The 27,830-nt window shown below is 39.9% G+C and overlaps 2 protein-coding genes across 3 annotated transcripts; both read right to left on the minus strand.

Moving 5' to 3' along the window:
- Positions 1-1,358: 1,358 nt before the first annotated feature.
- On the minus strand, positions 1,359-16,484 carry LOC146979695 (MORC family CW-type zinc finger protein 3). Its single transcript, XM_085789683.1, has 17 exons — positions 16,329-16,484; positions 16,128-16,200; positions 14,153-14,285; positions 13,339-13,560; positions 13,022-13,168; positions 11,283-11,436; positions 9,723-9,851; positions 9,316-9,435; positions 9,084-9,187; positions 8,338-8,460; positions 7,659-7,775; positions 6,930-7,007; positions 6,176-6,209; positions 5,691-6,055; positions 3,205-3,682; positions 2,378-2,541; positions 1,359-1,797 (listed from the first exon to the last, which is right to left on the minus strand). Exons 1-17 carry the CDS (start codon positions 16,365-16,367, stop codon positions 1,641-1,643), a joined length of 2,637 nt encoding a protein of 878 aa, XP_085645809.1. The 5' UTR covers positions 16,368-16,484; the 3' UTR covers positions 1,359-1,640.
- Positions 16,485-19,286: 2,802 nt separating this feature from the next.
- On the minus strand, positions 19,287-27,489 carry pmt (phosphoethanolamine methyltransferase). 2 transcript variants are annotated; one of them, XM_085789684.1, is made up of 12 exons: positions 27,243-27,489; positions 24,887-25,058; positions 24,006-24,161; positions 23,299-23,435; positions 22,838-22,989; positions 22,570-22,758; positions 21,538-21,627; positions 21,368-21,457; positions 21,160-21,282; positions 20,753-20,884; positions 19,874-19,990; positions 19,287-19,756 (listed from the first exon to the last, which is right to left on the minus strand). In XM_085789684.1, exons 1-12 carry the CDS (start codon positions 27,385-27,387, stop codon positions 19,646-19,648), a joined length of 1,614 nt encoding a protein of 537 aa, XP_085645810.1. In that variant the 5' UTR covers positions 27,388-27,489; the 3' UTR covers positions 19,287-19,645. The 2 variants fall into 2 exon arrangements, with proteins under 2 accessions (XP_085645810.1, XP_085645811.1); XM_085789685.1 differs by lacking the exon at positions 27,243-27,489 and adding an exon at positions 26,845-26,980.
- Between the last annotated feature and the right edge of the window lie 341 nt (positions 27,490-27,830).

The raw sequence follows: 27,830 nt of genomic DNA on the forward strand, positions 1-27,830 counted from the left end.
ACATACTTGATTTCATGATTTGCCAGTATTGAAAACTACTGCTATTGGTTATAGCTGATCCACAATTAAGTATCCAAATGAATGATTAATAAAGCAAGTTGTAGCAATTTATAATCTTTTTTATTATGTCTGACTACAAAGTGGCATCCTTTCGGGTATTAACCCCATGTGAGTTGGGTTGACGATGGAGCATATTTGGGATTACAGTATATAATAATTTGCTCTGTCACATAGATTAGTATAGATTATGTCACAATGTCACAGCAAACGTAGGTTCAAAATACACCAACGCATGCAATTTGGTGTATTTTTAACATATGTTTAATTCATTTCCAGAAGGTTTTGGTTGATTGGTAGAGTGCTAATGGACAAGTATATAGTACATTACATAATAACCTGCATATCACATAGAACAAGAAGGATAAACCCAGTAGATCCAGTATCCATTAGCTACCTGATTAACGGTAGCTACAGGTAACTGACACCTGTTAGAACTGAAATCTTTTCACCATGCACTCTTCAAAAAATAGAAATGTGACAGAGGCATGTTATTATTACTGGGTTCCACTGACACCCTGTGGTAAATGAATGGTACTGCAGGACTTTGGCAAAATAACATCTCAGAGGCAAGGTACAATATATGGTTTTGGTATTTTAATGCAAATGTTAAAAGTCTCGTTTACAAAATGCAATACAAACAACTCTAGGAACATACATCCTCCAGAGCTCCGGCAGAATATATTGTGTACAGTACATGTGTATAAAAGTAATTTAAATAGTAAAAACAAACAAACAAACAAAGAACAGAGGCTGAACATACAAATCACACATTTTTTAAGTATAAAAAATAAAAAATAAATTGAAATTTGACTTAATACTAATAAAGGGCTCATATTTCTACAGTATTTGGGACTGGGAAGCTCACAGCAAACTTTCTGGAAATAGAAAGAACTACAACGAAGTATGTGTGTGTCTGTGTGTGTGTGTGCGTGCATCATGATGTATTATTATAAGAAACACTTCTAAAATGTTAAACTAAATATACGGTAGATAAACAGTTTTTACAAGTTGAGATGTCAAAGTTGGCTCCAATTAGTTAATAGGCCTTATGCAGAGCTCCACTACTTCCTGAACTTTAGCCAGCTCCTTTATTTCCTGTCTTACATTATTGGACAGACTGATAAATCCAGGTGTGTCTGACTCTGACCTCAGTAGTCACAGCAATGGTCAGACACACCTGGATTAATCAGTTTGTCCAATAATGTAAGACAGGAAGTAAAGGAGCTTGTTTAAGTTTAGGAAGTAGTGGAGCTCTGCATAAGGCCTATTCCAGCACATCTTCTTATGCAAAACAACACCTCTCATTATTTGTGGCTCTTCTGGAAGCTGAACAGAATAATTCTTCCTCTCAACACTGGAAACAGCTTTCATTACTGATGCTGTTTCCTTCCTAGGCCTCCTGTAAAACATGAGTCCCACTGCTGCACTTTGTTCATGCACAAGCACCAGAGCAATAATGTGAGAATGACAAAGTGATCATAAAAAGATCATTATTACCATCTATAAATCTATATTTGGGTTAGTTTAAAAATATATAGATTTTGCCAACTGATATCTGCTTGATCCAATAACAATACTGATCATAGTTTCAGCGAGTTGACCTCTATGATCTGCTGCAGGATGCTGTCTACGTCTGTGGTCTCCAGACTGATGCCAGCCAGATCCAGTTGGGGCAGGAGAGCTGTGAGAAGCACCACCACGTTGTTGCGGATATCTCGCAGATTTTCCTGCACAGATCTGTTTGGAGAACAGTTTTGTTTTCATTAAGCTTCACATTTCACATGTCAGTTGCTCAGGTGAGAAGGCTAGGAGCCTAAATGAGTTTAAAATGACATGATTTCCGTGTCCATGGAGAAGTGAAAGTAGTAAAAATATCAGGTGATAAAGACAGAAGCTGTCTAGAGTCGTTTAGTTTTATCTCTAAAAATAGCAGAACTTGGGTTTTAACTTTGGGCCTGTCTGGTGAAAACAAACCTTGCACATAAAAGTCATCCTGCCAACTACAGGAAATCTCTCCAAGACTACTGGACACTGCACGTATAGATGATTATATCTGAGAGGTACTGGTTCATCATGTTTGGTGAATCTAACTTTTCACATTTTTAGCTGCTTGTTCATGTGGACTATTATGTGTAAAACTGGCATCCACTCTCTGCCCATATCTTTTATTTGAGGACCTGATTCACAGCAAGTAAACAAACCAAAGTCTCTCCCAGCAATAAACATTATGCACAAGTACAATTAGACAAAGCAGCTAGTTGAGCCTGTGTAGTATGCAACTACATGTGCATGTCTATCCAGAATATACTGTACGCACCTGCCGTCATCACAGGCCTCACTGTCACAGACTCTGCTCCTGCTCTGACTTTCACTTTTCTCCTTCCACGGTCTGTTGAGCTCAGGCTGCTCCTTCGGTCCAGATACAGCCCTCTGAACCTGGACCAGCCCAGACAGGGCCGGGCTGCTGGATGAAGCAGAGCTCTAAGGCAGATGAAGCACAGATGAAGGGAGATTAATTAAGAGTTTGCTGTTATATGTTCATGCATCTTTGTTTAATGGTCTGAGCAGATTAAGATGAATCAGAATGAAGCCTTATTGCACTGCACTCCTGTTTGATTGTTTCGGTCAAACAACTTAATATGCATTATATAATGTAATTAAGAGAGCTCTGGTCTTTTTCATCTTTTCTAATTATTTCCCAATACAGCTGCCTCACTTTTTACTGGCAGTCAAATCTTATTAATTGTTTCCAAAGCTAAATTCAGGATGATTGGCCAAACAGTGGCGCTGCATTTTGCTTTCAATTTAACCAAAAATAATATCAGGCAAATGAATAAATAACCAGTAAAAATAATAAAACAGAAATAATAGTAACTTAAGTAAATAAATGCTGGTAAATTATGAATTGGATGTGTTTCATTTTGCTTGGATGCTATTGTTGTAAAAGCGGCAACAGTTTTGTCATTTCAGTTATTTATGTCCGTATTTCCGAAATATGACATTGAAACAAAGTCATGCCCCTGTCAACATTAAAAAGCATCAACTAAAAACCACAACCACCAAACAATATGAGATGCAAAAAGTTTACAATATTCATTCATTTTGTCACCATAATAATGATTCCACAGTGTAAACTCTGTTTACCTCAGCCACGTCCGTCTGGCAGCCAATCTCTCTGCTTGCTGTGGATACTGCTGGATCTTTTGGGTCGTCTGTGCCACTGTCAGCAGCGGTCATCGTGCCTTGAGACATCTTCGTGACCTCCAGATCTAGAAACCTCCGTAGCCCCTGAACCTCTTTCTCCAACGCAGCCAACTTCTGCACTTTGGCCTCCCGCTCACCCCCCTTGAGGGGCAGCTCTCGGCTCCACGGCCCCTCGCTTCGGCTCAGCGGTGAGACCATCACAGTCTGGGTGGAGGGGAGCGAGTGGGACCAGGTGAGGCCTGTCGCTGCCGGCTGCACTGGTTCACCTGGTTTCTCTGCTCGGCTGCTGCTGTCTGGCTGTTTGGTCTTCTCCACGTGGGTTTGTTTCTCAGGACCGTCTGGATCAGGCTGCCGCTCCTCCCGAACACACTGCCTCTTTTTCCCATAGCAAATGATCAGTTTGGATCGCCTTTTGAATCTACAAAGAACAAATGCAAGTTATCAGTTTGCTGAAGATCACAACTGTCATGACCTCTGAATGCCAAGCTGTCTGATGCTATACTGCCCCCTGTGGAAGCCAGGGTAAATGCAGTCTCAGCTCCCATTTACTTAAGTTTCACTTTCCGTTTTGATAGAAGGAGAGCACATGGCTGGTGCTGCAGACCATTTACACCGTTCTTTGTGCTGTAGGAAGATTTCATTTTGGCATTGAATTGTTTTATAAGTTTGTAAGTGAAGGTTGTGTGCATTCATTTGAGGTGTTCTACTACACTTTTTCTCTTTTTGTGCATATCAATGTTGTCTGTACTTACCTCACTCATTGTGATCATGTCATGATTATTCTGTGTATCTTCATTTAAAGGGACTATGAGGAGTTTCGGAAAGCAAAGTGTTTTCACACTACATTTCCCATGAGCCTCCGCGTGCACAGTGAAATTCTTGGGCTGGCGCAAGATTGACAAGAATGTTTTTATTCACCAAGAATGAAAGTTGGAGGTTCAAATACGATCAGATACCGTCATAGTTAAAGCAGAAGTAAGTGATATATTTGTGTTAATATAAGTCTTAAATAGTTATATCTTCCGACAGCAATCACTTTTATAGAGTGTTTGGACTGAAACACGGGTCTGTCAGTCACTCTGCTCTGCTCTGAGCCGAAGAGAAAACATTTATCGTATCCTACAGTTTTTATCCAATGAGGAGAGAGAACGGCATGCAGGGCTGTGTGTGCAGCCAAGGAACGCCGTGAATGTGGTGACGTAGCGACGAGGACTGTTATGGTGCGTTCAAGGAAACTCGTATTTTTCTGACCGTGAAGTGGTACCAGTTCGATCTGGTACGAGTTCACCGGTCGGAAGTTACGAGTGGCCGTTATAGTGACTTTCAACGGTAAAACAGGTCAGAAAAACACGAGTGGGTTGCCTGAAACGCTACAAAGTCATAAGTTGTGACTTGAAGCTGTAATTTACGATTTCAAAAGCCTGCCTGGAACGCAGCATTAGCGAAAACGACCGGACCACTTACTTCTGCTTTAAGTTTTAAGGTGCAGCCACACTATAACCCACCAAATTGTGGAGTGTCGTGTTGCCCTCATTGAAAATTATTATTCCCATGACCAGCTGGAGGAAATGCTGGGCGAGTCGACCACTAAATAATAATATCAAAATAACTATAAAGACAAAACGATATATTTATTGAAAATGGACCCATTAACAAGTGTGGGTAATGTAGTTTCATCCACATTAATATGAGACTCTTTCATAACCAAACGCAAACTCCTCGGGGTCTCTTTAAAAAACTTGTATTTGTGGATATTTTGTATTACAGCTTCACAGTCGAGACATACTTAAGTCTTTTCTGGGGCTTTTCGATTGTTTGGGCTAGCTGGATAACTCCTTCAGCACAAAGAGGGAGGCCAGCTCAACAACTGTGTGAAAATGAACTTGCAATTCTCAAATAAACATCTTTGTTGTCCCAACATCCTTGACACTGATAATCCACAAGAGGCATTTCATGTGCTTTTTGTGTTACTGTGTGATTATACAAAGTTGGAACCTCTATTATCACTTATGGACCCTGTAAATTCATTTCTTTAAAATAAGATTATGACTTCTCAAAAGTTACTGGGAATAGATTCTTACTGTAACTGTGTCATTGAAAAATATGACAGTGTTTGGGTATTAAAACATGCAATAGTTCAAATAACAAAGTGTCCGAAGCAGACCAGTCCAGTTGTGGAACAAATACCATGCAAAGCTAAAGTATTTCAACAGTACTGTCTGACCGAACCTTCATGTATTAAAAAAGAAATGTAGAAAGTCATATCAATGAACTGTCAGCATCTGCATCCCCACTCAATGACTATACAGCTTCATCAAGGAGTGTCTTGTGGGAGTTTAGAAAGAAATCTAAATTTAGAATTAAAAGGATTCACTGTAATTATTACTCACAAGTCTGAACTCAGAGACATACAGTACTGTACCCACCTTATTACGTCTGTGCTCGCCTCTTCTTCTTCTCTCTCTGGCGCCTCAGCGTCCGTGTTGAGGGTTTGAGAATTGGTCTCATTTTCCACTTGCTCCTGTCTCTGTGTGGTTCCCGAATTGTCTTTAATGACCGTGTCTCTTCCTGGTAGTTTCTCTGGCGTGCATTGCGCATCTTCCGTCTTTTCGTCGTCGTTCGAGTGCGTGTCTGCGTGATCGTCTTCACACAGATCTGTATCTGTCTCATCATCCTGTTCAGGTGTATTTCCCTCTGTGTGCCATCGATTACGTGTGCGTGTGGGCTGGCAGGTGGGCTGGCTCGGCTCTGATGAACTGCGGGAGAGGATTTGGTGTTTCGCCCCTTGGTCCTGGGACACACACACACACACACAACACATTTGAAATAAATGTCCAGAAATGGTAAATAATAAAACTGTACATTTGAGAAAGTTTGCTCGAAGTTTCAGTGTGAGAAACTTTTCACATACCTCCTTCTCTCGTTTTCTGCTTTTGTGAAGATCACTGTAGGAAAATCCAAACAGATTCAAGATTTGATTGGCAGATAATCACTTTTAGAGGTTTCATTTCAAGAATTTAAATAAAATTCAGGTTTCAACATGCTGGCACATGTCATTGGTTAGATATTCTTTCATTTTCTGCAAACATATAAATTGTGTTTTATATGGAAATTTAACATGGAAGCATGTTAAATATGAGAAAATAATGTGCTGTGTTTGTATCTTTGCTCTTAACACTGTAGCTAACAAGTGCTCACATTTTGTTAAGTAGGCCAACCACAGTCACACATATGCACACGTTATTAATACAGTTCTGTTAACAGACCTAATCTAACATTTGATGATTGCAGCTGCCAGTAAGTCATTAACTTAAATAACATAAAAAACAAGTGTTTGGTATAAAATCTAACATGTCCTCACGTTTTGAAAAACTGACTCATCTCAGGCACAACAAAAAACTAAACGTTTTTTTTCTAATAGTGAGTCACAGACGAATAGAGAACCTCCGGAAATAAGAGTATGAAACTGACAGATGGAAACCACAAAATGACACGTGGAGCCCCCCCCCCAACACACACACAGCCATGCAGAGAGAATAGCAGTGCGAAACGTTTGTCCATGCAGATTTTCTCACACACACACACACACACACACACACACACACACACACACACACACACACACACACACAGACGCTTGACGTTGGACAAGGTCAGGAATTTACTGTTTCTTGTGGTTTTTCTGGTAACTTGGTGTTCGCAACTCTTCAGCCTCTTCTGCTTCCTCTGGTGCAGAGCAGCTTCTGCAAGACAAAGAGACTTGGCATAGCAACTCGCCTACAGCTTAAGTTGAGCTCGGGGCCTTCCTGTTGCAGCCAACACACTCTCACCCACACTGGCCCCTCACACTCTCTGTTCACACACACACACACACACACATGCAGATATTTTGAGTCTTGTGCCTGCTTGTTTATTTTGATTCACACTGAATTATCTGTCCTTAAACATATAACCCTAACATGTATGTGCCCTGATATGTGTCCACTGAGGCGAACTCTTTCTATGGACACTTCCTGTCCTGTAAACACTCTAGCCACTCCATACAGTACATGCACTTCACACAACCAGCTTTCTAACACTTAAAGATGTACCTTCTTCCCATTAATACATTACAAACAGGAACTGATGATGCAATGACAATACTGTAAAATCAACCATTTGTACATAAATACAGATTAATAAAGGTTTTAGGTCATGTTTAGCTCACAGCACATCTGAGTTCATAGCAACATTACGCTTCCTCTTTACATTCTCTGAAGCATTGGTTGTAGTTTTTTAGAATTAGGGTTAGGTTAATGTCTTATCAGTATTTGAGGGTGGAGCCAGTATTGCTGTTATACTGTTCCTGTTATTCTAGAGGATAAAGCAGGAAATAGATAATTAGAAAATCACACCTGTAACGTGCATTGGGGTGCTGGCTGCAGTCCCAGCTTTCAGGAACTACACTGTAGTGGTTTGCAGGTACGCTTCGCCACTTCAGACACTCTTCACACTGCAGCCACACCGGCCCCCTGCAAACACAGATACACACGTGAGAAAACTGTCAGTTAAGCAGAAGTCGAGATTAAAGGGGAAGTCTGTTCAGAATAATAAAAATAATAATAATAATAATCATTGATGATAATTAAGGATAACCCTTAAAGAATTCTCAAATTATCTCATAAATGTGTTTGTTTTACACTCATATGCAAGATAAGTACACAAGTTAGTTCAGTACACCATATAAATTAAGTTAATTTGATTTTAAAGGTTCCCGTCCCCAGCGCGTTTACTCTTGTTAGGAGCAGCTTATGAAGCAGCGTCTCCACTCTCTGGTATCAAGCTTTGGGGCAGAGCCAAAAAAAACCAACTCTCTAATTTCACTTTTGGTTCGATCAAGTTGTAACATGACAGATGCAAATTATCAGCTGATCTCCATCTGGTACTGTAATGATCCATAACATGAACTGGTGTTTTCAGTCACGGTTTTCAGTGGTGTTTACATGTTCAGGTACAGAAAGAGCCAGAAGGACCAGAGAAGGAGGAAGAAGAAATCAAGATTTAAAGACAGAACACAATTTTGTTGACACTAACTCATCATTCTTATCTTCATTCTCATCTCTGTCTAGAGCCTGAAACTCGCGCTCTCTGGCCTTCTTCTCCGTCACCTCCCTCCAGTAGTCATTGAGTTTAATGCCCAAAGCACCGAGTGTGAGTCTTGACAGGAAAGCAAAGGGAAAAAAAACAGACAACACACACAACTGGATTAATAACAGTTTATAAGCAAATGTTTCTATCTGAAGCTTTATCTTTCTGAAGAAAACATGACTGCACGGCTGAAAAAACTCTTAAGATAGTGTGACCACGATCAAGATTTCAGCTTCTCCGATACAGAAGCGTTCACTTCCTGGAAGAGCTGCATGAGTCATTGGTGCTATTTACTCATGAGCTTTAAATACAGTATGTTGTTATTAGCTGCAAGCTAAGTGCAGCGGGAAGTTTTCGTGTGATTCTATTTGTAATGTATTGTACTTCTTCTGTTTTAACTGAAAAAAATGAATCTAGTCCATGCGCACTAATTTTAACCTCTCAGTGGTTGATAAGCTGCTCTGGTTAGAGCCGTGCCCTTGACTGCGGTAAAGGAGTATTTTCTTTATCTGCATTTCTCCCACGTTTTGTAAAACCTATCTCCTGAGAAATTACAGCAACTTGCCTGTGCAGCCTTAAATCATCTGCTGTCAGCTAAGGACATGCACTCCATCTACATACTTTTGTTTGCCGTAGAGAGTGGGGACCATTCATCTCTGTACAAGAGACCATTTGCAAATACTAAGATGTACCTGTATTCTTTGGTGTACTCAAAATCCTGCTTGTTGTGAGCAGGTTTGAGAAAGTTACACTCAATGATACCGATGACCCCGACTCCTCCTCTTTGACCTGAAGCCTGTAGAGAGTGAAGGGTGAGATTTATTAAGAAGCAAGCATTCGTCATTATTAAATATGATGGAAAGCACTCTGCATGCCACATATTCTTAATACAAACATGAAAACTCATTGTTTCTTTTGCTTCACCTTTAATTGGCAGCCCACTTTCTCGTAAGCTTTAATGAGTCGGTTCTTGTGGTACATCATGATGCCGTAGTGATCTTTGTTTTTCGGATTTAGGCCAAAGGTCACTTTCACCTTCTCTTTCTGACAGATCAGTCAAGGTTATGGCACGCCAGCTCATGTCAATAATTAGCCATTTAAAGATATCAGCGGTGAATAAATAAAAAATAAGCAGAAACTAAACCTGAGTTCCACAGTGCTCCAAACGCTGAACAGTTATTGAGAGGATGTAAACAAACCATGAATATGAAAGTGAAACAGCAATCTAGACATTTACAAGACCCATATTGTTTCGAGCTGTAACGCTTGTTTTCATTTTCCACTTCTGTCACACACACACACACACACACACACGGATGGTGAAAGGATACACTGAAGTGGGGTTTGTACACGTCATGCTCGATGTGCGTCAGTCTCTTCGACACCAGCCTGGCAAGAATCTTCTTTCCCCTCAGTATGATCTGTGTCCTGGGCTTCAGATACAAAATGCTAAGGTAGGCCTGAGACGAACAGAGAGACAAATAAAAAAGGATAAAAGTCAAACACTAAATTAACTTCATTTATTTCAGCATATGACACATTGGCTCAGTATATCTTTCAGGTCACACACTGGTTTCATTACATCAAAAGAAAACTGTTCACGTCTTTTGCACAAACTATGCTCTCAGTTAAAGCCTCAACTCTCTACAGTTTCACAGTAATGGCAGAAACTAGTCACTACATTTATATTTGAGTTGAAGTGTTCTGTGATTTCTTTTATTTGCTTTGTTTTGTATGGTTCAATTTGGTTAAAAAAACTTGTTCTGGGGGCATTTTGTCTCGGCTCGTGATGGATTGGTCCAGCTCTGGTTTTACGACTACAAGCATCCTGATTTAAATGCACTAATATGCACAACACACATCACATCAGTACATATTGTATGCAGTAAATACACAAATTTTAAAACGCAAAATGTAATCATAATGCTTACTTGACCCACCTGTGTCCCATGACACATGTACAGTACACTGACACTAGCACATTTTATTATGACATTATGATCACGGCTTTAATACTGTATGGAAGTGAGGCAGTGTTACTATAAAACCACAGGTATGTCTCCGTTAGTGGCGAGATGTTCCGGTTTGTGTTTGAGCTTGAAACTGGCACACACACACATTGACTCCCAGTCAGCCAGCCGCCCACACACCCACACGGCTGTTGAGACGCTATCATTGCTATGTAGGGGCCTACCCAAACTGTGACCGCAACCACTGCGTCTCTTGGCCTGACTTCTGATCTCAACCTGATCTTAACCACTGCCCCTTAACCCTTTAGCCGGAATTTCAGTTTTGTGTGATGAAAACCTTTTTATCTGCTTGTCAAATGAGAAGAAATCTCTCATTTCTTAAACTACAACAACTATTAAACCCAAACAATATTCTGCCAAAGTAATTTTCTTAGCTCTGGAAAAGTTTGAGATTCACAGGGCAGCTACTTAATGTTTTCACTGTTTACCAGCTTACAGCGTGGGTGCCGTGCAGGGGTGAGAGACAATCTCATTTTGAACGATGTACGCATCTTTATTTGCTGACGAAGATGGTGTGATGCAACTGAAAGCTCCAGGACAGTTACTAAATTGACCTTGTGGTTGTTTGTTTCCAAGGTCATGAACAAAACTTCTATCCTAACTTTTAAGTTGTTGAAAGGTGCTAAGAAATACGTAAAATATGACCATCTTTAATTCCTCCACAAGCAACATATTCCATCTGCTGAGGAAGACCCAGTAATATGAGTGAAACCTGAGACTGTTTATGCACCTTTAGGGTCATTTCTAGCAACAAATGACGCCTTAATTGGTTGGTAAAATAAATGGAGAAACAGTAACACCTTCTCTCTGTCGCTAACAGTAGCCCAATTCAGTGCTCCTGTTTGCTGGGGAGGGACTTACCCTGAGACTGTAGTGCATGTCGGGGATGTTCTGGTCAGCTCTCAGGTATCCACTGCATTTCAGTCCCTTCTTCAGCTCCTCGATCTCTATCTCTGGCAAACGGAAGTCAGTTATGTCGCTCCCAAAGTCAATCTCCGGCTTGCCATCTTTGGCCCTTCAAGATAAGAGCACACATCAATCAAACGGAGCAGTGGTCCAACTCTCAGGCTGTCTTCAAGTTGCAACAGAATTGCAGAATATTTTCCTGTTTTAAAAGAGCTGTTTTTTTAAATTTAGTCAACGTTAACAACAGGCTGTTTACTTGCTAGTCCAGAAGAAACGCTCTGCATGTGTAATTTAAGTTTTTTGACAGCTGTGAAAAGGAACACCAGTGTTCACACTTTGCTTCTCTTTTTCTGTTCCTCTGAAGTTAGCATGCTGCTTAGCTTATTAGCTCCTGTCACTTTCTGGGACTGAGTCACACAGTAGTGTCCAGTCTGCCCTGAAGACACAAAGCGGACACAGAAGGAGTATTGTATCGTCCTGTTAGTGCAACAATGCCTGAAGCCATTAGTAAGATGGTACATCAACAGCTTTTAATGCTAATGTTGTCTGTGTAGCAGTGGCTTAACGTCCTCTTTACAGCTACACAAACAGCACAGGATTTTGGCTGCATGATTTGAATATAGCCAGAGACGTTAACCTTCGATAAGAGCAGCACAGAATTAGGTGATTATGATCAATGTGGGGACTGCTGTGAGAACAGGAAGTAACGCAGAGGTGAATCTGACTAAACTGGCAGCAAGTTCATTTGAGAAAAATTTCTTTCAGATTGCATAGGGAAAATTTATTTTTTACTTGATCTTCATGATATTCTTTGCTCTTCATTTGTATTTGAATGTGTGCTGTTTTGCATGGATTTGTCTGGAGACATGCTTAAACAAAAAAATCATATGTGTTTGTTGATGTCTATTTGCATGTCTCTGACTTTGCATACCGACGTTCAATAACTATGCTACCTATTCAAAAACTCAAACCAAAAATTCACACAAAAATTGTTAGCATGAGAAGAAGACTGCTGCTCTTGTGCCAATAAGCCACACTGAGGAGACAGCTTGATAAAGACTGAAGGCAGCTACGCTGGAGCTGTGCAGGGGTGACAGAAAGTCTGCCTCCCAGCACTGAAGCTCACTAATGGGTTCATAACGTCACCTTGGACCTCTCAGTTCATGCCATTGATTTTCTTGAAAGATTCATAAAAACTGAAAACCACTGTGAGGCGTGAAATAAACGTAAGTATGGCAAAAAGTTATGAAATTTAGCTCTGTGGGCCAAACTTAATTGATATCTTAAGTATTAATAGAATTTTGCAAGGTTTCATTAATTTAATAGAAGGTTTCACATGCATTGAAAGAGAATCCATGATATGAATTTGGGATATTTTAAAATTGTATATCATGGTTGTTTACTCTACAAAGGAAAAGGTGTAAAAATGATGAGCTTTACAGCCGCTACGTGTATTTATCTTGAGATTTTTCCAGAGCTTCTGAAGCATTTCACTGTGCTTTCAGTCTTTAAGCTAAGCTATCTGTCTCCTCCTGGCTATAGCTTTTTATTTACCAAACAAACAGTCATGAAGGTTAACCTGCAAGAAATGATTTTTCACAAAATGTAAAAAATACTTTTTTAACCAAGATTCGAACATGCAGGTGAAAAAAGCTTCAACCTCGATTTAACATGAGTGAATGTGTGATTCTGACCTGCGGATGTTCCAGATTAATATCTTGGTGCCTTTTTTGGAGTGAATGGAGTCAAAGTGTGTATGGATCTGCTCCTGGGAGCTGATGATGGAGTGCTGCAGGATGGCTGCCAGACTCGCCTCGGAGTCCTCGGTCACCACCAGCGACTGTAACACCGAGTTAAGGTCAGGATGCAAAGATGCATGTAGAAACTGCTTTATCTCTTTGAGAACCATTTTTAACACAATTATTCACTATCACAAAGAAGCACACATGGACACACAATATATTCTTTTCTCCTTCTTATATCAGCCTCTCCCATGCATGTGCAAAGGATATTAGTTTGTTGGTTGAAGGGGACGATGGGGACGATGACGGCCTGGGCCTTGATGTTTTCCAGGTAGGTCTGAGACAGCATTCCTACAGTCTGGCAGCCACCGTTCTTGGTGAAAATGAGCGCATCGCGGCCCAGACGCATGGAGCCCGACTTGAAACCGTTCCCGTACACGCCGATGGCCTGCAGACTGGCCCTGCCGGACCCTTTTTCTGTAAAACCAAAACTGAACATGAAAGGGAGAGTGAGGAAATGAGGATGCGTATTTGTGTGTACAGTGTGTGTATATCAGAAACACAATCTGTAATTATTAAAGTATATATATTTTTTTGTCTTTTTTGCCTTTATTTGATAGTATATAGTGAGATAGACAGGAAAGGGGGAGGCAGAGAGAGGGGGAATGACATGCAGGAAAGGTCCGCCCGACGCGGGATCCAAACCGGGGGCGCCTGCGTCGAGGACCGCAGCCTCTACATGGGGCGGCCGCTTCAACCACTGAGCCATGCCTCGCCCCATGTAATTATTATAACTGTAGGAAATGCAGCATTTACCTACATCAGTTATTGATTAATCTACATGTTTCCTTTTTTATGTGAAATGTGTAGGTCTTGTGTAGGAGAAGTGTCGTGTGTGACACACATCTAAAATATACTGTGGTTTGGAGATACTGGTGAGTCATTCTTTGTGGTTTAAATAAAGGAGCAGTGTTAGGGTGTGTGACTCTGTGCAAGAAAACATCCCTGATGCAACATGCTATTACATTTTTAATATGTTTTCTTTATGTTCACTCCATGCAGATGTGCATGAATGTGTCTTACCTGAGCATCTTGTGCAGTTTATTGGGCGTCATCCCGCTGCCATTATCAGTGAACGTTAGACAGTGGTGATCTGCTTCCTCGCATACATCAATCCAGATCTGTTTAGCAGATACACCAGGATCTGAGGCGTTGTCTATGGCATGAAAAAAACAAACACATTTTCATTGGATGTTTGCAACAGTTGGGCTGTTTATTTAGGTCACATTTTATGCTACTTTTTCTTTGCCACCTATGAAAAGTTAGCCTATTTTCCTATTTCCAGTGCCGTTTCAAATCATAGCAGCTTTACTTTTAATTGTTTTCTGTGCATTTCATGAAGCAAGTGTAAGGGCAGAGCAAAAACAAACACAAAGAGAAGGTAGAATGTGAAATCACAACTCTGTGTGTCTGTTAAATAACAATTTCAGCATCGAAGCTCCTTGCAAAATGAGAGCAAAGGTACAGTAACTGATCCATGTTGAAGCCATGCCAAAGTAATAAATACATAAAAAATTACATTTGACTTCAAACTAGTCAAGGCTTAGTTTTGAAAGTGCAAAAAAATGTAAGATAAATATTTTGCCTTTATTTGGGCAAGTCTGACCACTTCCGCGCCATCCCAACTTTGTTTTAGCTGCAACTGATATTATCACCAACAAAAAAGAATATTAAAATAAAATAAAACAAAACAAAAATAATAAAAAAGCAAAACTATAATTGTGTTGAACTTTCTGTGCACCAAGCTACAACACTATGGGTTGTTGTAGTTGTGAAAATGCAGATGTAAATCAGTGAGTCGAAGGCAGCATGAACAACACCAGCGCCATGAAACAGAAACTAAGGCAACAGTCAGTTATTTCCCAGGCTTTTCTCTGTTGTGTAACACATGTGACAATATATAGATGCTGTGTCAAATAAATAAGGACACATCTGTTAGCATTCCTACGCTATTATGGGGGTAGTGTACTGTCAATATACAGCACAGGGTCAGTGTTTTGTATGAACTATGTAAAAACATTTCAACAGTGTTATGAATAGGATGCACATATTAACTCTGTTGCTATCATCGGGCTTCATATTAAATGTGCTGTACTGTAGATGCTAACACATTGTGCTGAGAGTTTTTACTTTACTTCTCTAATCTGTTCCAGTGTATGTTAATAAACTGCTGCTGTGACCTTTTTACTCTCCTTGCATGAAATCATTCTATTCTCATACTATCTGCCGCAGTCATTATAAACTACATATATGACTGGCATAAACATAATCATCATACACATTAGTTTTAAAATCCTTGCAAATTAACTCAAGATGTAAAAACACCTCGCTCTGCACTCTGTAATATACAAATAGGGCATCTGTGTTAAAACACTCCCCTTGCTGTTCAGCCAACAGACAGCCAGCACGTCTGAACTCATGTGGCCCCAACTGAAAGAATGGCAATGTTGACATATAGGAGGCAGAGGAGGTTTTGGATCTCGTGCGAGGACAGATCATGAAGTGACTCATAGTTTGTGCTACTGAAATCAACAACTTGGTCCAGATTCTTTGATCCAGTGTTATAATAACAGAGACAGGTTATTCTGTATGAAAATGAAACCTGGCCTGTTTTTTTAAAGTAATTTGTAGCCTATCTTCACACAGAAATGATTGTAATAAAAATCAGTTGTCATTAGGCCTACTTAACGTGGTAATTGTTAAGCAAAACTTCATGCTCTGTCAACATTACATAGGTCGTGTGAGGCGCGTGGGAGCTATAAAACCAGGCTGCGAAAGAGGAAGTCCACACAGTCCAGTGTAGCATCAACACGAAATGTCTGTGAAGCGACAGTCCACTTTGTGTGCTACAGCGGAAGAGAGAGTGAAAAGAAAAAGAGCGATAGGCGCGGAGCAGAGAACACAACGGCTGCAGGTGCACGGGAACATTTCCATAAACACACAGTGAGAGAGCAGCAGCAGCAGCAGCAGCAGCAGCACATGTAGTAATGTAACCTACCTATCAGCTCTGCCACCGCGCTGAAGGGCCAGGTGTGACTTGTAGAGTTGCTGTTCAGGAAGGAAGGACTCATCTTGAAAGGGAATAATACATCAATAAATCAAGTAAGTCTGTGTCAGTTGTCAATGTCAGTCTCTATTTTTGCACTATTACTTGTACTACAGACAAGGCCACGTCCTATTACACGTTAGAAATACTTACAGAGCTCAAGCGGATCCCGTGCTCGCTTAACCTCGCCATGTTCAGCGCCTGACTGACTGACTGACTGACTGACTGACTGACTGATCCTCTCCCTCCTGTGGTGTTGTCAGTTTCCAACGCGCAGGCACGTAGAGCGACAGACACAGCGGTGGTGGGCGGAACGACATCTTGGCTCCGTTGTCAGAGGAAGTGCTGTCAGTGTCTGTGTGGACTGAGTGTCCTTTCAGGAACTCATGGCTACACAACACTGAGTGAGCACCACCTGTGTAATAATGTGTGTGTTACTGGTCTAGATTTGTTGTTGAAATGAACTCGAGGAGGAGTGTTTGGAGACTTGGATCTTCTTGACTCACCCCAACTCCAATTTACTTTTTGAATTACACATAGATGTGAATCAATATTGTAACAAACATCAAATTTGTTATAACTGCTCCCCTTGTGCAGATAGAAACAAGGTTGCACCTAAACCCATAAATTGTGGAAAGATATACGTTTATGGTTGACAACAGTGATGCTGTTTTTCCCACTGGAGACAAGCTAGGCCAACAACATGATGTATTATTTTAGGTTGAACTTCTTATTGGGGAATTTCACAATCCCAGCAGCATATAAAATTAATAGCAACATTAAACCTACACATTAAAACTTCACTAATCATAATCCACTAATATGCATATTATCCTGAAATGGAGATATCCAAGTCACTTTTATTATTGATACCTGAAGTATATTTTTATGTAAATGTTGTTATACATTTAGTTGAAGTTTTGCATACATTAGCACTGTGTTATTTGGGTTTCTACTTATAAATAAAATATCTGCTTTTTTTTTCTTTTCTTTTTTTTTTTTTTTTTACAGCTGAGATGTGCTACAACCAGAGTGTGGATACTTCCAGATGTGTTCCTTGTATCCTGTTGTCACCTTTTGACAGTGCAACATTATGGTATGGGCAGTTAGGTAGGCTACATATTAGGACACAACTAAATTCTTTTGTCTTTTTGTGTTGTCTACATTATTATGTGTAATGTGTACTGTTATTGAACTGTTTTTAAGTTTATGGGACTTCGGACGGAAATGAGCATCTTGCTATAATCCGGCACATTTACATGTTATGTTCATTAATGTGCACTGTCCCATTCAAATGAACAAATAAAGTAAAGTAAATTGCCTGCAGGAGTTCAATAATTATGACTTGTCAGTTGTCTGGTCTTGTGTTCACTTTTGTCATTCCTCCTATATACTGTAGGCTACATAGCAGGCTGCCTTATGGCATCTGGGTAATAATTATGATAATTACTTCAAATCCTTCAGTGCAGATGTACTGGTAGCTAGATTTATGCTTGAAGACAATATAATGTTACAGACCTAAAACTAACTGTGTCTATGATTATTTAACTTATTTACAATCAAAAACTTGAATAGTGTAGAAAGCAGTGTGTATCATCTCGGGAGAAGCTCAGACGCGATGCGGAAGCAAATGCGGAAGTGCAACAAGTGCACCACGGAAATACCCAATATACCTCCAGCACCTTCCTTTTTAGACGGGTACTGAAGCAAAACGTGACACTTGACATAGTACCAATGTACCAAAGTTGTTTTGTTTGTTACAAGCAAACAAACAAACAAAAAACTACATTTCAACAATGCTTAAAGACAGCACAACAACACACAATAGTATTAACATGACGCTGTTGAAAAATCCCCCTGTAATTAGATAATAACTAGCCTACAACATACTGGTTCCTCACAAATGATCACAGGCTACCCTGTGATAGTAGGTTTATATACATGTAGGTAGCCTAGTTAGACAATATTTTTCATCATAATATAATATAAGTTTCTCCTAAATATTCCACATAGGATAGTGACGTGAGATTAAAAAAACAAACAAACAAAAACAGGTTAGATCATACACCACTACTCATACACCAAGACATTACAGGTTAGGTCCACATCCATGTACTGAATTCAGAGCTTTGGTGGAGATGAGTATCTTGTGATAGTGAATTGTTCTGTAATTGAAAATATTATGGTTCATATTCTAAAATAAATCGAGGAACAGAGTGGGTCCCCATAACTGCAGTTATGCTAAGTTCTTTGAAAGAACTATATATATATATATATATATATATATATATATATATATATATATATACTGTATATATATATATATATATATGTGTGTGTGTCTTTACATCTCAAATAACTTGTACTGTGTATATATATGTGTCTGTGTGTATTGGTACAGTCAGTGTACTATATTGGAACAAAGACATCACAAACATGAGACTCTATTTCACATTGTGGGCTGTACAAGGGCATGTATGCAGACAATATGCAATCAAGAGAGCAGCACCATCACGAAAGGCCATGTCACTAAACCTGTCTGTTCTGACAACAATCAAATCTATTGCTGAACAGCTCCTTTGACCATAAGTGGTAAACAGTAGTATGAGTAGATGAGTAATTACGTAAGTCAAGATACTGACTTATTATCATTTAGGAGGCTACACATAATTACATGTAAGTCCAACTTTACATTTGCAAGTAATAGTGTCTTGTCAGTGCATCAAAACCACTGATTTACCAAAAGGAGTTCATAGTGTGTGTGCAGAGAAGCAGAAAAGCTGATTTTGTTACACAGTAGTTTAATTCGGTATATGCACACGTGCAGATGTTGCAGAAGTGTGTCTGGGGTTAGAGGTGTTAGGTGAGTCGGGTCAAGCAGCAACTGTGCTTATTGGAAGTACAAGTCTGACAAGTTTGGAAACTCTGCTTGCAGACAACGTGATGCTCCAGGAATGTTTCTGCAAACTGAAAAGACCATATATGTTTTACTGATCAACTTGGTGTAAATCTGCGCTGTATTTCAGGTTAAATGGAGGAGAAATAAAACCTGATAGATTGTGGAATTCGTCACAGAAAGCAGGTCTGTCCAATAAAACAATACTATTTCACTCAAAATTTAAATATTTTTATTATTTTAAATATCTTCATATAAACATCATGCTGTCATTTTCATATTTAAATGTTATCAAAATGAGACCATACAGTAAATACTGCTCCACATACTGTAGTTTTGGATATATGAAAATGACAGAATTTCCAATGACAACATGTCAGTAATATGGAAAATTTGTGACAGTAATCACACTATTTTTGAATTGCTTACCCAGCACACAATCTCACTGTAAATAAAGTGCTGTTATAAAAATTCCCAGCTTATCAAACGCATCAAAGACAAAAACATAGGCAATAAGGACACAACAAGCATTCCTTTTCTCTTTTATTAACTTATCTATTCTTCGCGCAATCACTCAATTCCTCTTTGCATGGAAGAGTCCCCATCGCTGGTCTCCACTGTGGGAACGCTCCAGTTTTTCTCTCCATCCATTCACTATTGCGAGATAGTCCTCTTCAGAAAACTCCTGCAGGAGAGATACAGCGAGGTTCCACAGAATTTAGTTTCTACTGGTGTATTGATGTGATGAGATGTTGTTGACACGATATCTGCGGGTATGTGTGTGTGCACGGTTCAAACTGACCTCAATGAATTCATCCTTGATGGACTCTGCTCTCTGCAGTTCTGTTTTAATTACAGCGATGAACTGGGCTGTTCGGTCATCGGCCCGAACGTTGCAAAAACCGGCCTCCTCGATGAACTGTGGATGAAGAGACAGTGAAGTGGAGTGGAAACAGCACCACCAGCTGATGGATGGTGGTAACACATCATCAACACGTCCACACAGTGCACAGACACACAATGACTTTCTGCACAGGAGGAGACTTTGACTTTTGCAAAGTTACCTAATATGCTTATCTGATTGTTTTCACCTTTGGGGCATATAAGTCTAGTGTGCTTTGTAATGTCTCTAAAAACAAAATATTTTCAATTCAATTCTTCTTTTCTATCACTATTTTTTTTGTTTTTGTGGTTTGCTGTTAATGTTGTTATTGCTACCGTATTTGTGGTTGATGTTACTGCTTTTTTTTCTTATTTTTTGTCCTTCTTTATGGTTTGGTTTTACTGTTGATTATGTCTATTTGTTTGTAATTGTGGATTTGTAGCAATGATTTTGATTTTGTGAAAAAAAAAAAAAAAATTCAATAGGCCATCATGGTAAAGTGATGGTAAAGTGAACAACTTGCGTGTGTGTTCGCTGACACTGTGGTAACATATGTATGTAAGAATAAAAAAGTGAAAGTGATACATTTTTCACTTTGTTGATTATATTTTTAACATACATTTTTTAAAAGGTGATGGTTGCTGATTGGCCATCAGTATGTTTTTATTTATTGAACAGACACAACAACGTCTCATACTCTGAGACTCAAAGCAATCATCTGGTCACATTTTGTAGAGGGGACCAAAGGCTTGAACAAACTCTTACATAATTAGGCTGTGCTGTACTGTATATGTTTACCTTGCCGTACTGTGAGGGCGTATAAAGGACGTAGCCTCTCTGTTTGACGTAGGCCTCAAACACTGGTGTCCAGGGCTTCTCCCCGCAGCAATAGTCACTGATAAGCAACTGGCCACCTGGCTTCAACCACGACTGAAACCACAAGAAACACGTGCATAAATACATAAGTAAGTCAAACTGAATCAGGGTGGTTGGTGGGAGAAAGTGGGGATGATCAGAAAATTAGAAAATGAGTTTTGTTTCATTGCAACATAATGATAGCTCAACTTGTGGGATGCTGGAATCACAACACAACAAGATTATGGACTTTCAGATTTTAAGATTTTAAGATCTGCCTTATTACTTCTTCTAATAAAATAAACAGAAACAAAAAGACAAGTGTCTAAAAAATGTAATAAAATGCTCACATGGAAGCGTTTGAAGAGCGCCAGTTTGTCATCAATGTGTAGGATTGTGTCTCTGCTGTAGATCACATCGAAGGAACCTTCTGGAAACGTTCTCTTGGTGGCATCAGCCACCTCAAACTGGACCTGATGAAGAGCACACACCATTACATTCATCTAATTATCTTCTGTGGTGTTTATACCAATATGATAAGGGAATATTTAGACTTACTGATGGCAGCTCCTCTGTGATTGCTCTCTCCATGGCGATCTGCACCATGTTGTCTGACAGGTCCAGGCCAAGCACTTCCACTCTGAAGGTCTGAAACAGCACAACCATGTCATTGCCTGGATCATCATTATATGCATCAGCCTAACTAGGCCAGGTTCCTTGCTTCTTACCTTCGCCATGTAGAAGTCTCCTCCACCGATACCACAGCCAACATCCAGAACCTTCTGTCCGGGCTTCAGGTTCAGCAGGTCCACAAACTCCTGTTGGAGCAAGTTACAAACATTTTACCCACAAAAATGAACTCACATAGGACAAAAAGCACCAAATATCTCCAAGGATGAGGATTAGGATTAAGAGTGCAGATCTAATGCTATGATGTAAATTATAGTACTGTATATTTTTATTGTGTCTTTAATTATTATTATTTTTGTTTTATTTACTATCTCGATACAAACACACCATTCATTTTCTATACTGCTTATCCTGCACTAGTGTCACGGGTGAGCTGGAGCCTATCTCAGCTGACTTTGGGCGAGAGGCGGGGTACACCCTGGACAGGTCGCCAGTCTATCGCAGGGCTAACATATAGTATATATATATATAGACAGACAACCATTCACACTCTCATTCACACCTATGGACAATTTAGAGTTGCCAATTAACCTGCATGTGTTTAGTCTTACCTTAAATTAACTTTTTTTTTTTTTAATTTCTGCATTTTAGAAATTTAAGGTAACAAACACACCACATTACCTTAAGTTTCTAAAATGCAGAAATAAAAAAAAAAAAAGTTAATTTAAATCACCCTTCTCAGTATTTTGAAAAAAAAATCAAAATCAAAATAACACTGAATAAAACACTCCAAGGTCTGATCTGTGTACAGTATTCATTCATGTGGCCTTGTGTGCACTGCAGAATGAATGTGCAGCTGTTCTCACTATCATGAAAGAGCTTTCAAAGACAAGCTTCTATGATAAAACCCAGTTTCCGATGTTGCTGAAGGTCATTTCTATCATTTATTTGATAACATGACTCTGTCTACTCCCTGCGTGGGAACAGCAGTGGTTTGAGCTCAATGTTTATGTCAACAGACTAATGAATTTAGACCATGCTCACTTTTCTTAGTTAGCTACGCTGACAGTTGCAATAGCCACAAAGTAAAGCTGCAGCTGAAAGGGTCGTCCAGCCTTCTTCTTTCCTACCTTGGTGGTGGTGGGTCCGCCTGTGCTGACGTAACCAGCCCCGAACATCTTCTCATAGCGCAGGATACCGCGGTTGGTGTACTGCTGGTTGTCTAGAAACTGCTGGAAGGTGCTGAAACCATCCTGGGTGTTTGAGGAGCGGGGGACCTTCTCCAGCATCCAGCAGATTTGATTGGGATTGTTCTTCATCTGGAACAGCAAGATGGGTTAACTGCAATACGTCCTTCCATGTTATAGTTTATGTCTATAGTAAATAAAGGGACTTTACCTCAACGTAGGTCTGAACTTTCTTTTTTAACACAATGTCGAAACCAAACTTTTGGCCGCTCTTGGGCCCCTCCATTTGTACTGATGACACTATGTGGCTGTACTGTTCCTCTGTGCGGTAGCAGGTAGGGTTGAAGTCCCTCTTGCTGTCACCTTGACAGAAAGTCATGGGATAAAAAGAAACATTGTATTTATTGAGAAAAAGATGAATCGGCTACTGTTTAAAAAGTTATAATTATCTTAGAAAAAAAGCAAATCATCTGATGGAATAAAATGTACAAACTGAATCTGGACTGAACAATTTAAGTTTGTCATGGCTCTGGTTCAGGCTCAAACTCAGGGAATTGTCTTTGAATCTTATGCAAATCTTTTGGTTATATCAACTATTGCAAGTGAGACTTGGCTACTGTAAATACTAAACACAATGTAAGAGTGATGAGGAAATGTGTATTAGCTCAGTACCTGATCTGTGGTTGCAGGACTCTCTGAAGAAAAGAAAACCACCGGGCCGCAGCCAGCCCAGCATCTTCTCTATTAGGCACTTCAGTTCTTCATCACTCAGGTACATCAGCAGCCAGTTGGAAAAGATGAAGTCAACACTGAGGAGCATAGTGAACATACAGTACCATGATCATTAACCATACTTATTTTAATATGTTTTTTATGTGTATTGCTTTGAGTGTATTATTCTGCTATTGCATCTTCAGCTGTGAAACACTGGGCCCATGTGCACACCCTCACAGGCTTGGCCATACAGTAACTACCAACACAACATGGAGTCATTATGATTTATTATGTAGTGACTGAGGGGAGCAGTGCCCTCCTACATTTTGGGAAGAATGGGTTGAAAAAAGTGAACTTGTTAAACTGTAATTATAAATAACATGAGACGTATAAACCATAATTAAACTAACTAAACTTATATTACTGTAATGGAGACAACATTGTGATTTGATGCATTCTGGGAATATTTAATGTACCAGTAACTAAGGGCCACAATGTTTTTATGTTCAGTATCCATCCACTAGCGGCCGCTATAGCCTACAATCCAATAGTTTGTGAGATAACATTTCAGGTTAAGAGGAAGTGATGGGCCAAACTACTCATACACCAAGACATTAAAGTCTGTAGTCTGTGAGTGTGTAAACTCCAGATATCTGAGTACACACCTGTTTTGGGGGACATCCAGCTTTGTGACATCAGCTTGGATGAAGGCGGCGTTGCTATGGTGACCATTGTCCTGTCTGTTCCTCTCCACAAAGCTTTCCATGAAGTCCACGGCCGTCACATGGGCAGCCTTGGTCAGCAGGTGGCTGGTGTAACGACTGCAAAGACACGTGCCAGCTACACTTATAAAATGTTCTCCCATGTTAAATACAGGCAGAAGAATTTATTTTTATTCATTTATTTATTTTTAACTTTTTGGGGATTTTACCAATAACCATGCTTACAGAGGCTCCATACTTTGGAATTCCCATCTTCATGTTGTTAAATTATCTTCATCCCTCAATACTTTTAAGTTAAGACTGAAAGCTTACCTGTTAAATCAAAGTTCCTAATAGTTTCTTTCCCAGTATATTTGTTATTGGATCATTATCTCTTTACATGCTCATACACTCAGTTAAATACAATTATTTTATATTTATACATACCCATGTTTTTATTTCTGACTTCTTTGAGTGTGTGCTATAAAATGGCACTTGTATTGCTTCCTTTTTTGTTGTTATTTGTTGTTGCTTTCTCCTATTGTTGTTGTTGATTTATCCTCTGAATGTGTATATTTCTTGGGGAGGTGCTTCTTATAAGCCCATGTAGGTTTTTTTTAACCTCTCCTGCACTTACTATTCTTCTTTCATTTCTGTTTTTTTGTAATTGTCGTTTTTTATGATGCAAATAAATAAATACAAAATACAAAATACCAATGGTGGAAATAAGATGACTCAACTAGGATCACAGTCAGTCCTGATCAAAGAACCACATTTACCTGTCCTGGCTCTATCTATTTGTATCCACTAGCTACAGATGCACAAACGCAAAGCCGTGCGCTCACCCGATGCCAGCTCCCAGCTCCAGCACTTTGTATCCAGTCAGGCTGGGCAGCATGGAGAGGATCTCGGGCAGCTCGTGCTGAGTCAGCTCCCTGGCACGAGAGTCCAGCATCATCTCCTCCACAGTGGCAGCCTGGGAGTGCTCCTTCCAAAACGCTGTCATGTTGGTCCGAACTGTGAGGCACAGAGGTAATAGGGTGAGGTTGGCCTCAAGAGTTATGGGTGTGAGCACAAGCAATATAATTAAAAGTAGAGTAATGCAATCTAATACACTTAAAAAAAAAAAAATCAAATTCAGTAGCATTTTGAATGGGATTGATTAGATGACTGCAGACAGAAGACCAGAGCAGTGAGGGTAAGTACGTGGAAGAAATTTGTATTGGTGGCAGCATGACTGGCCCACACCCCAAATAACAACAGAGAATGCTGGGAAAAGCGTTAACAATTTTAAAGGTATGTTTTGAAGGTACACCAGACCATTGCTGCTATTAAAAGCATGAAGACAGATGTAGAGTTTACTCTGTTTCTGCTGGACAGGTAACAAAAGTTTTTACACATGGTTTTATGGAAATTGTGTGTGCTTGGGCTGAAAAAAAAGTCTGGATTCTCAGCTGCAAACTGTTTTAAATGTGGCTTATTTCTGTGATTCTCCAGTGCTATACAACATAAGCATTTACATGGGCACACACATTATGTCATAAGAGGGACTTTCATGCTGCCTGGTAAAACAAAGCAGTGTAACAAAGATAATGACATATAAAAAAAATATAATCTATATAAATAATGTTAAAATGTTAAAGATAACAGACACGGTTGAAATACCAATGCATGCAGTTCTGATGAATTTTTTTCCTATCTTACAGTAAATGCACACACACACACACACACACACACACACACACACACACACACACACACACACACACACACAAATAGTTGTTCTACCCATATTTTCTTGGGAATATGTGGCAAAGGTCAAGGACCACGGCCTGTCAATCATCGGTGAAAGAGTTCAGGAAAGAAAAACAAGTGTTCATTGGGCTTCTCATACGTTCAGTTACAGTGACATGCAAAGGTTTGGGCACCCCTGGTCATGGACATCTGACATAAAAAATTGTGTCCAAACAAGATGCAGAGAACATGTGTGATAACTTCCATTAAATTAAAAAAAAAAAAGACACCTCTCCGTTAATTCATAACTTCTGAGCTGAAATTCTTCAAAATTAAAACCCACATGTCTGGCACACAGATTAACCATTAGTCAAACATGATTAAGTAACCTTAAAACAATACACTGCTGTGGCTTCTGCTTCAGCTGTAAAGATCTGCCAAACTGTTGCACTTGTTCCCTGCAGCAGTGTAGGATGTTTTACATGCTTTTGGCAGCAGCACCACTACTTCCATGGCTCAACAGGTTTTCATTATTATTAGTTTGGTAAATGTGTTACCTGAAATTATTCATCACAAATACTGATTTCTATAAAGTCATTCATCATTTTTTACTAAAATCTAAAAGTGTGGCAGCAGATGCAATAGGCTGTAGTCCTGATTATTTTTTTAAAAAAAGAAGAAAGAGGCTACTTTGTCCATCAACACCCAAAACACCAGGCAGCCAGCAACACAGAACAGAAAAGTGGGCACCAGCCTGATCTGCCTACAAAGAGATGATGACATCAGTAAAGTAAATGTCATCACAGTCTCCATCCATCACACACTGAGCACAAGGAAAAGTGCAGGTCAACATAAAACACCACAATTTCAGTCAAACCACTGCCACATTTCAGGTTAGCGCACATATCCATCAGCTGCACAAACCAAACCAAACCAAACACAGCTTCAACAAAAAGTTCATACATTGCTGTTGTCAGTTGCATCATCTGGCTGGAGCCCACGTTTCATTAAAACCACAAACAAACATTTTCTCACCAGTACAAGAATCCAAAATTGTTCTCCTCATTACCTTTTTCCATGGCGGTTTTTTTTGGGTTGATTTGAACTTATTGTAAAATTCAGTCAGGCAATTATCGATAGTTTTTTTGTTGTTGTTGTTGTTAATCACAAGTTGATTACAGTGAGCGCCCCGTCTGACGGAATGCAGGTACCACGTTGGGTGGGTGCTCTTTAAATATGAGGGCGCGTAGGAGGCGATAGTCAGGTATAGGAAAGCAGCCACTAGGATGCGCCCAGTATGAGGATAGGGGTGGAAGGGTGGGCGTATGAATAATCAAACGGGGGCAAGGGTCTGTGAACTAGGAGAGATAAGTTTATGGTCGGGACCCCCCTGACGATGTGCGCTAGTCACAAACCTCCCAGAGCGACAGAGTCACAGACAAGTTTGTCAGTAGAAAGTGAACTCACATCTTTCTTCGCGATGGTTTGATGTTGAATTGTGGTGCTGCTGGTTGTGTTGCTGGTTGTGTTGGTGTGTTTCCTGCTCTCCCTCGGCGGATCGCAGCTCATCGCACCGGGGTTGTGCTGACTCGCAGGAAATAGTTGGTGGCATGCGCCGATTGCATCATCGCCTCATAGTGCAGCCGAAAACCTCGGAGCTGTTAAGGTGGAGAGCAGTGATTGTACAGCGGCACGACCCCGACAATGAGTCTTGCACTTGCATGAGTATATGTGTATACAATACATATACTTTCAATTTCTCTCTTTTTACTTTATTATGTTGTTATATTTTGTAGCCATTGTGTTTTTTCATGCGTAGTTGCGTAGGCTACTGTTGGCCCCCAAATAGTGGCAGCAAGGCTGCCGCTAACGGGGATCCAAATAAAACAAACAAAAACAAAAAGCCTTCACTACAGTCCAACACAGTAGTCGATAGAGGATGAGGAGGAGATGAGGGTGCAGTTTGACGTGAAAGTGACAGTGTCTGTCTGCAGCTGTTAACACTGAGACAGAGTGAAACTTGTGTGCAGAAGTGGCCCCTGCGGTGAACACGGT

The sequence above is a fragment of the Trachurus japonicus genome, chromosome 10 (assembly GCF_045865225.1).
Source record: "Trachurus japonicus isolate A0001 chromosome 10, Traja_1.0".
Taxonomy (NCBI): domain Eukaryota; kingdom Metazoa; phylum Chordata; class Actinopteri; order Carangiformes; family Carangidae; genus Trachurus; species Trachurus japonicus.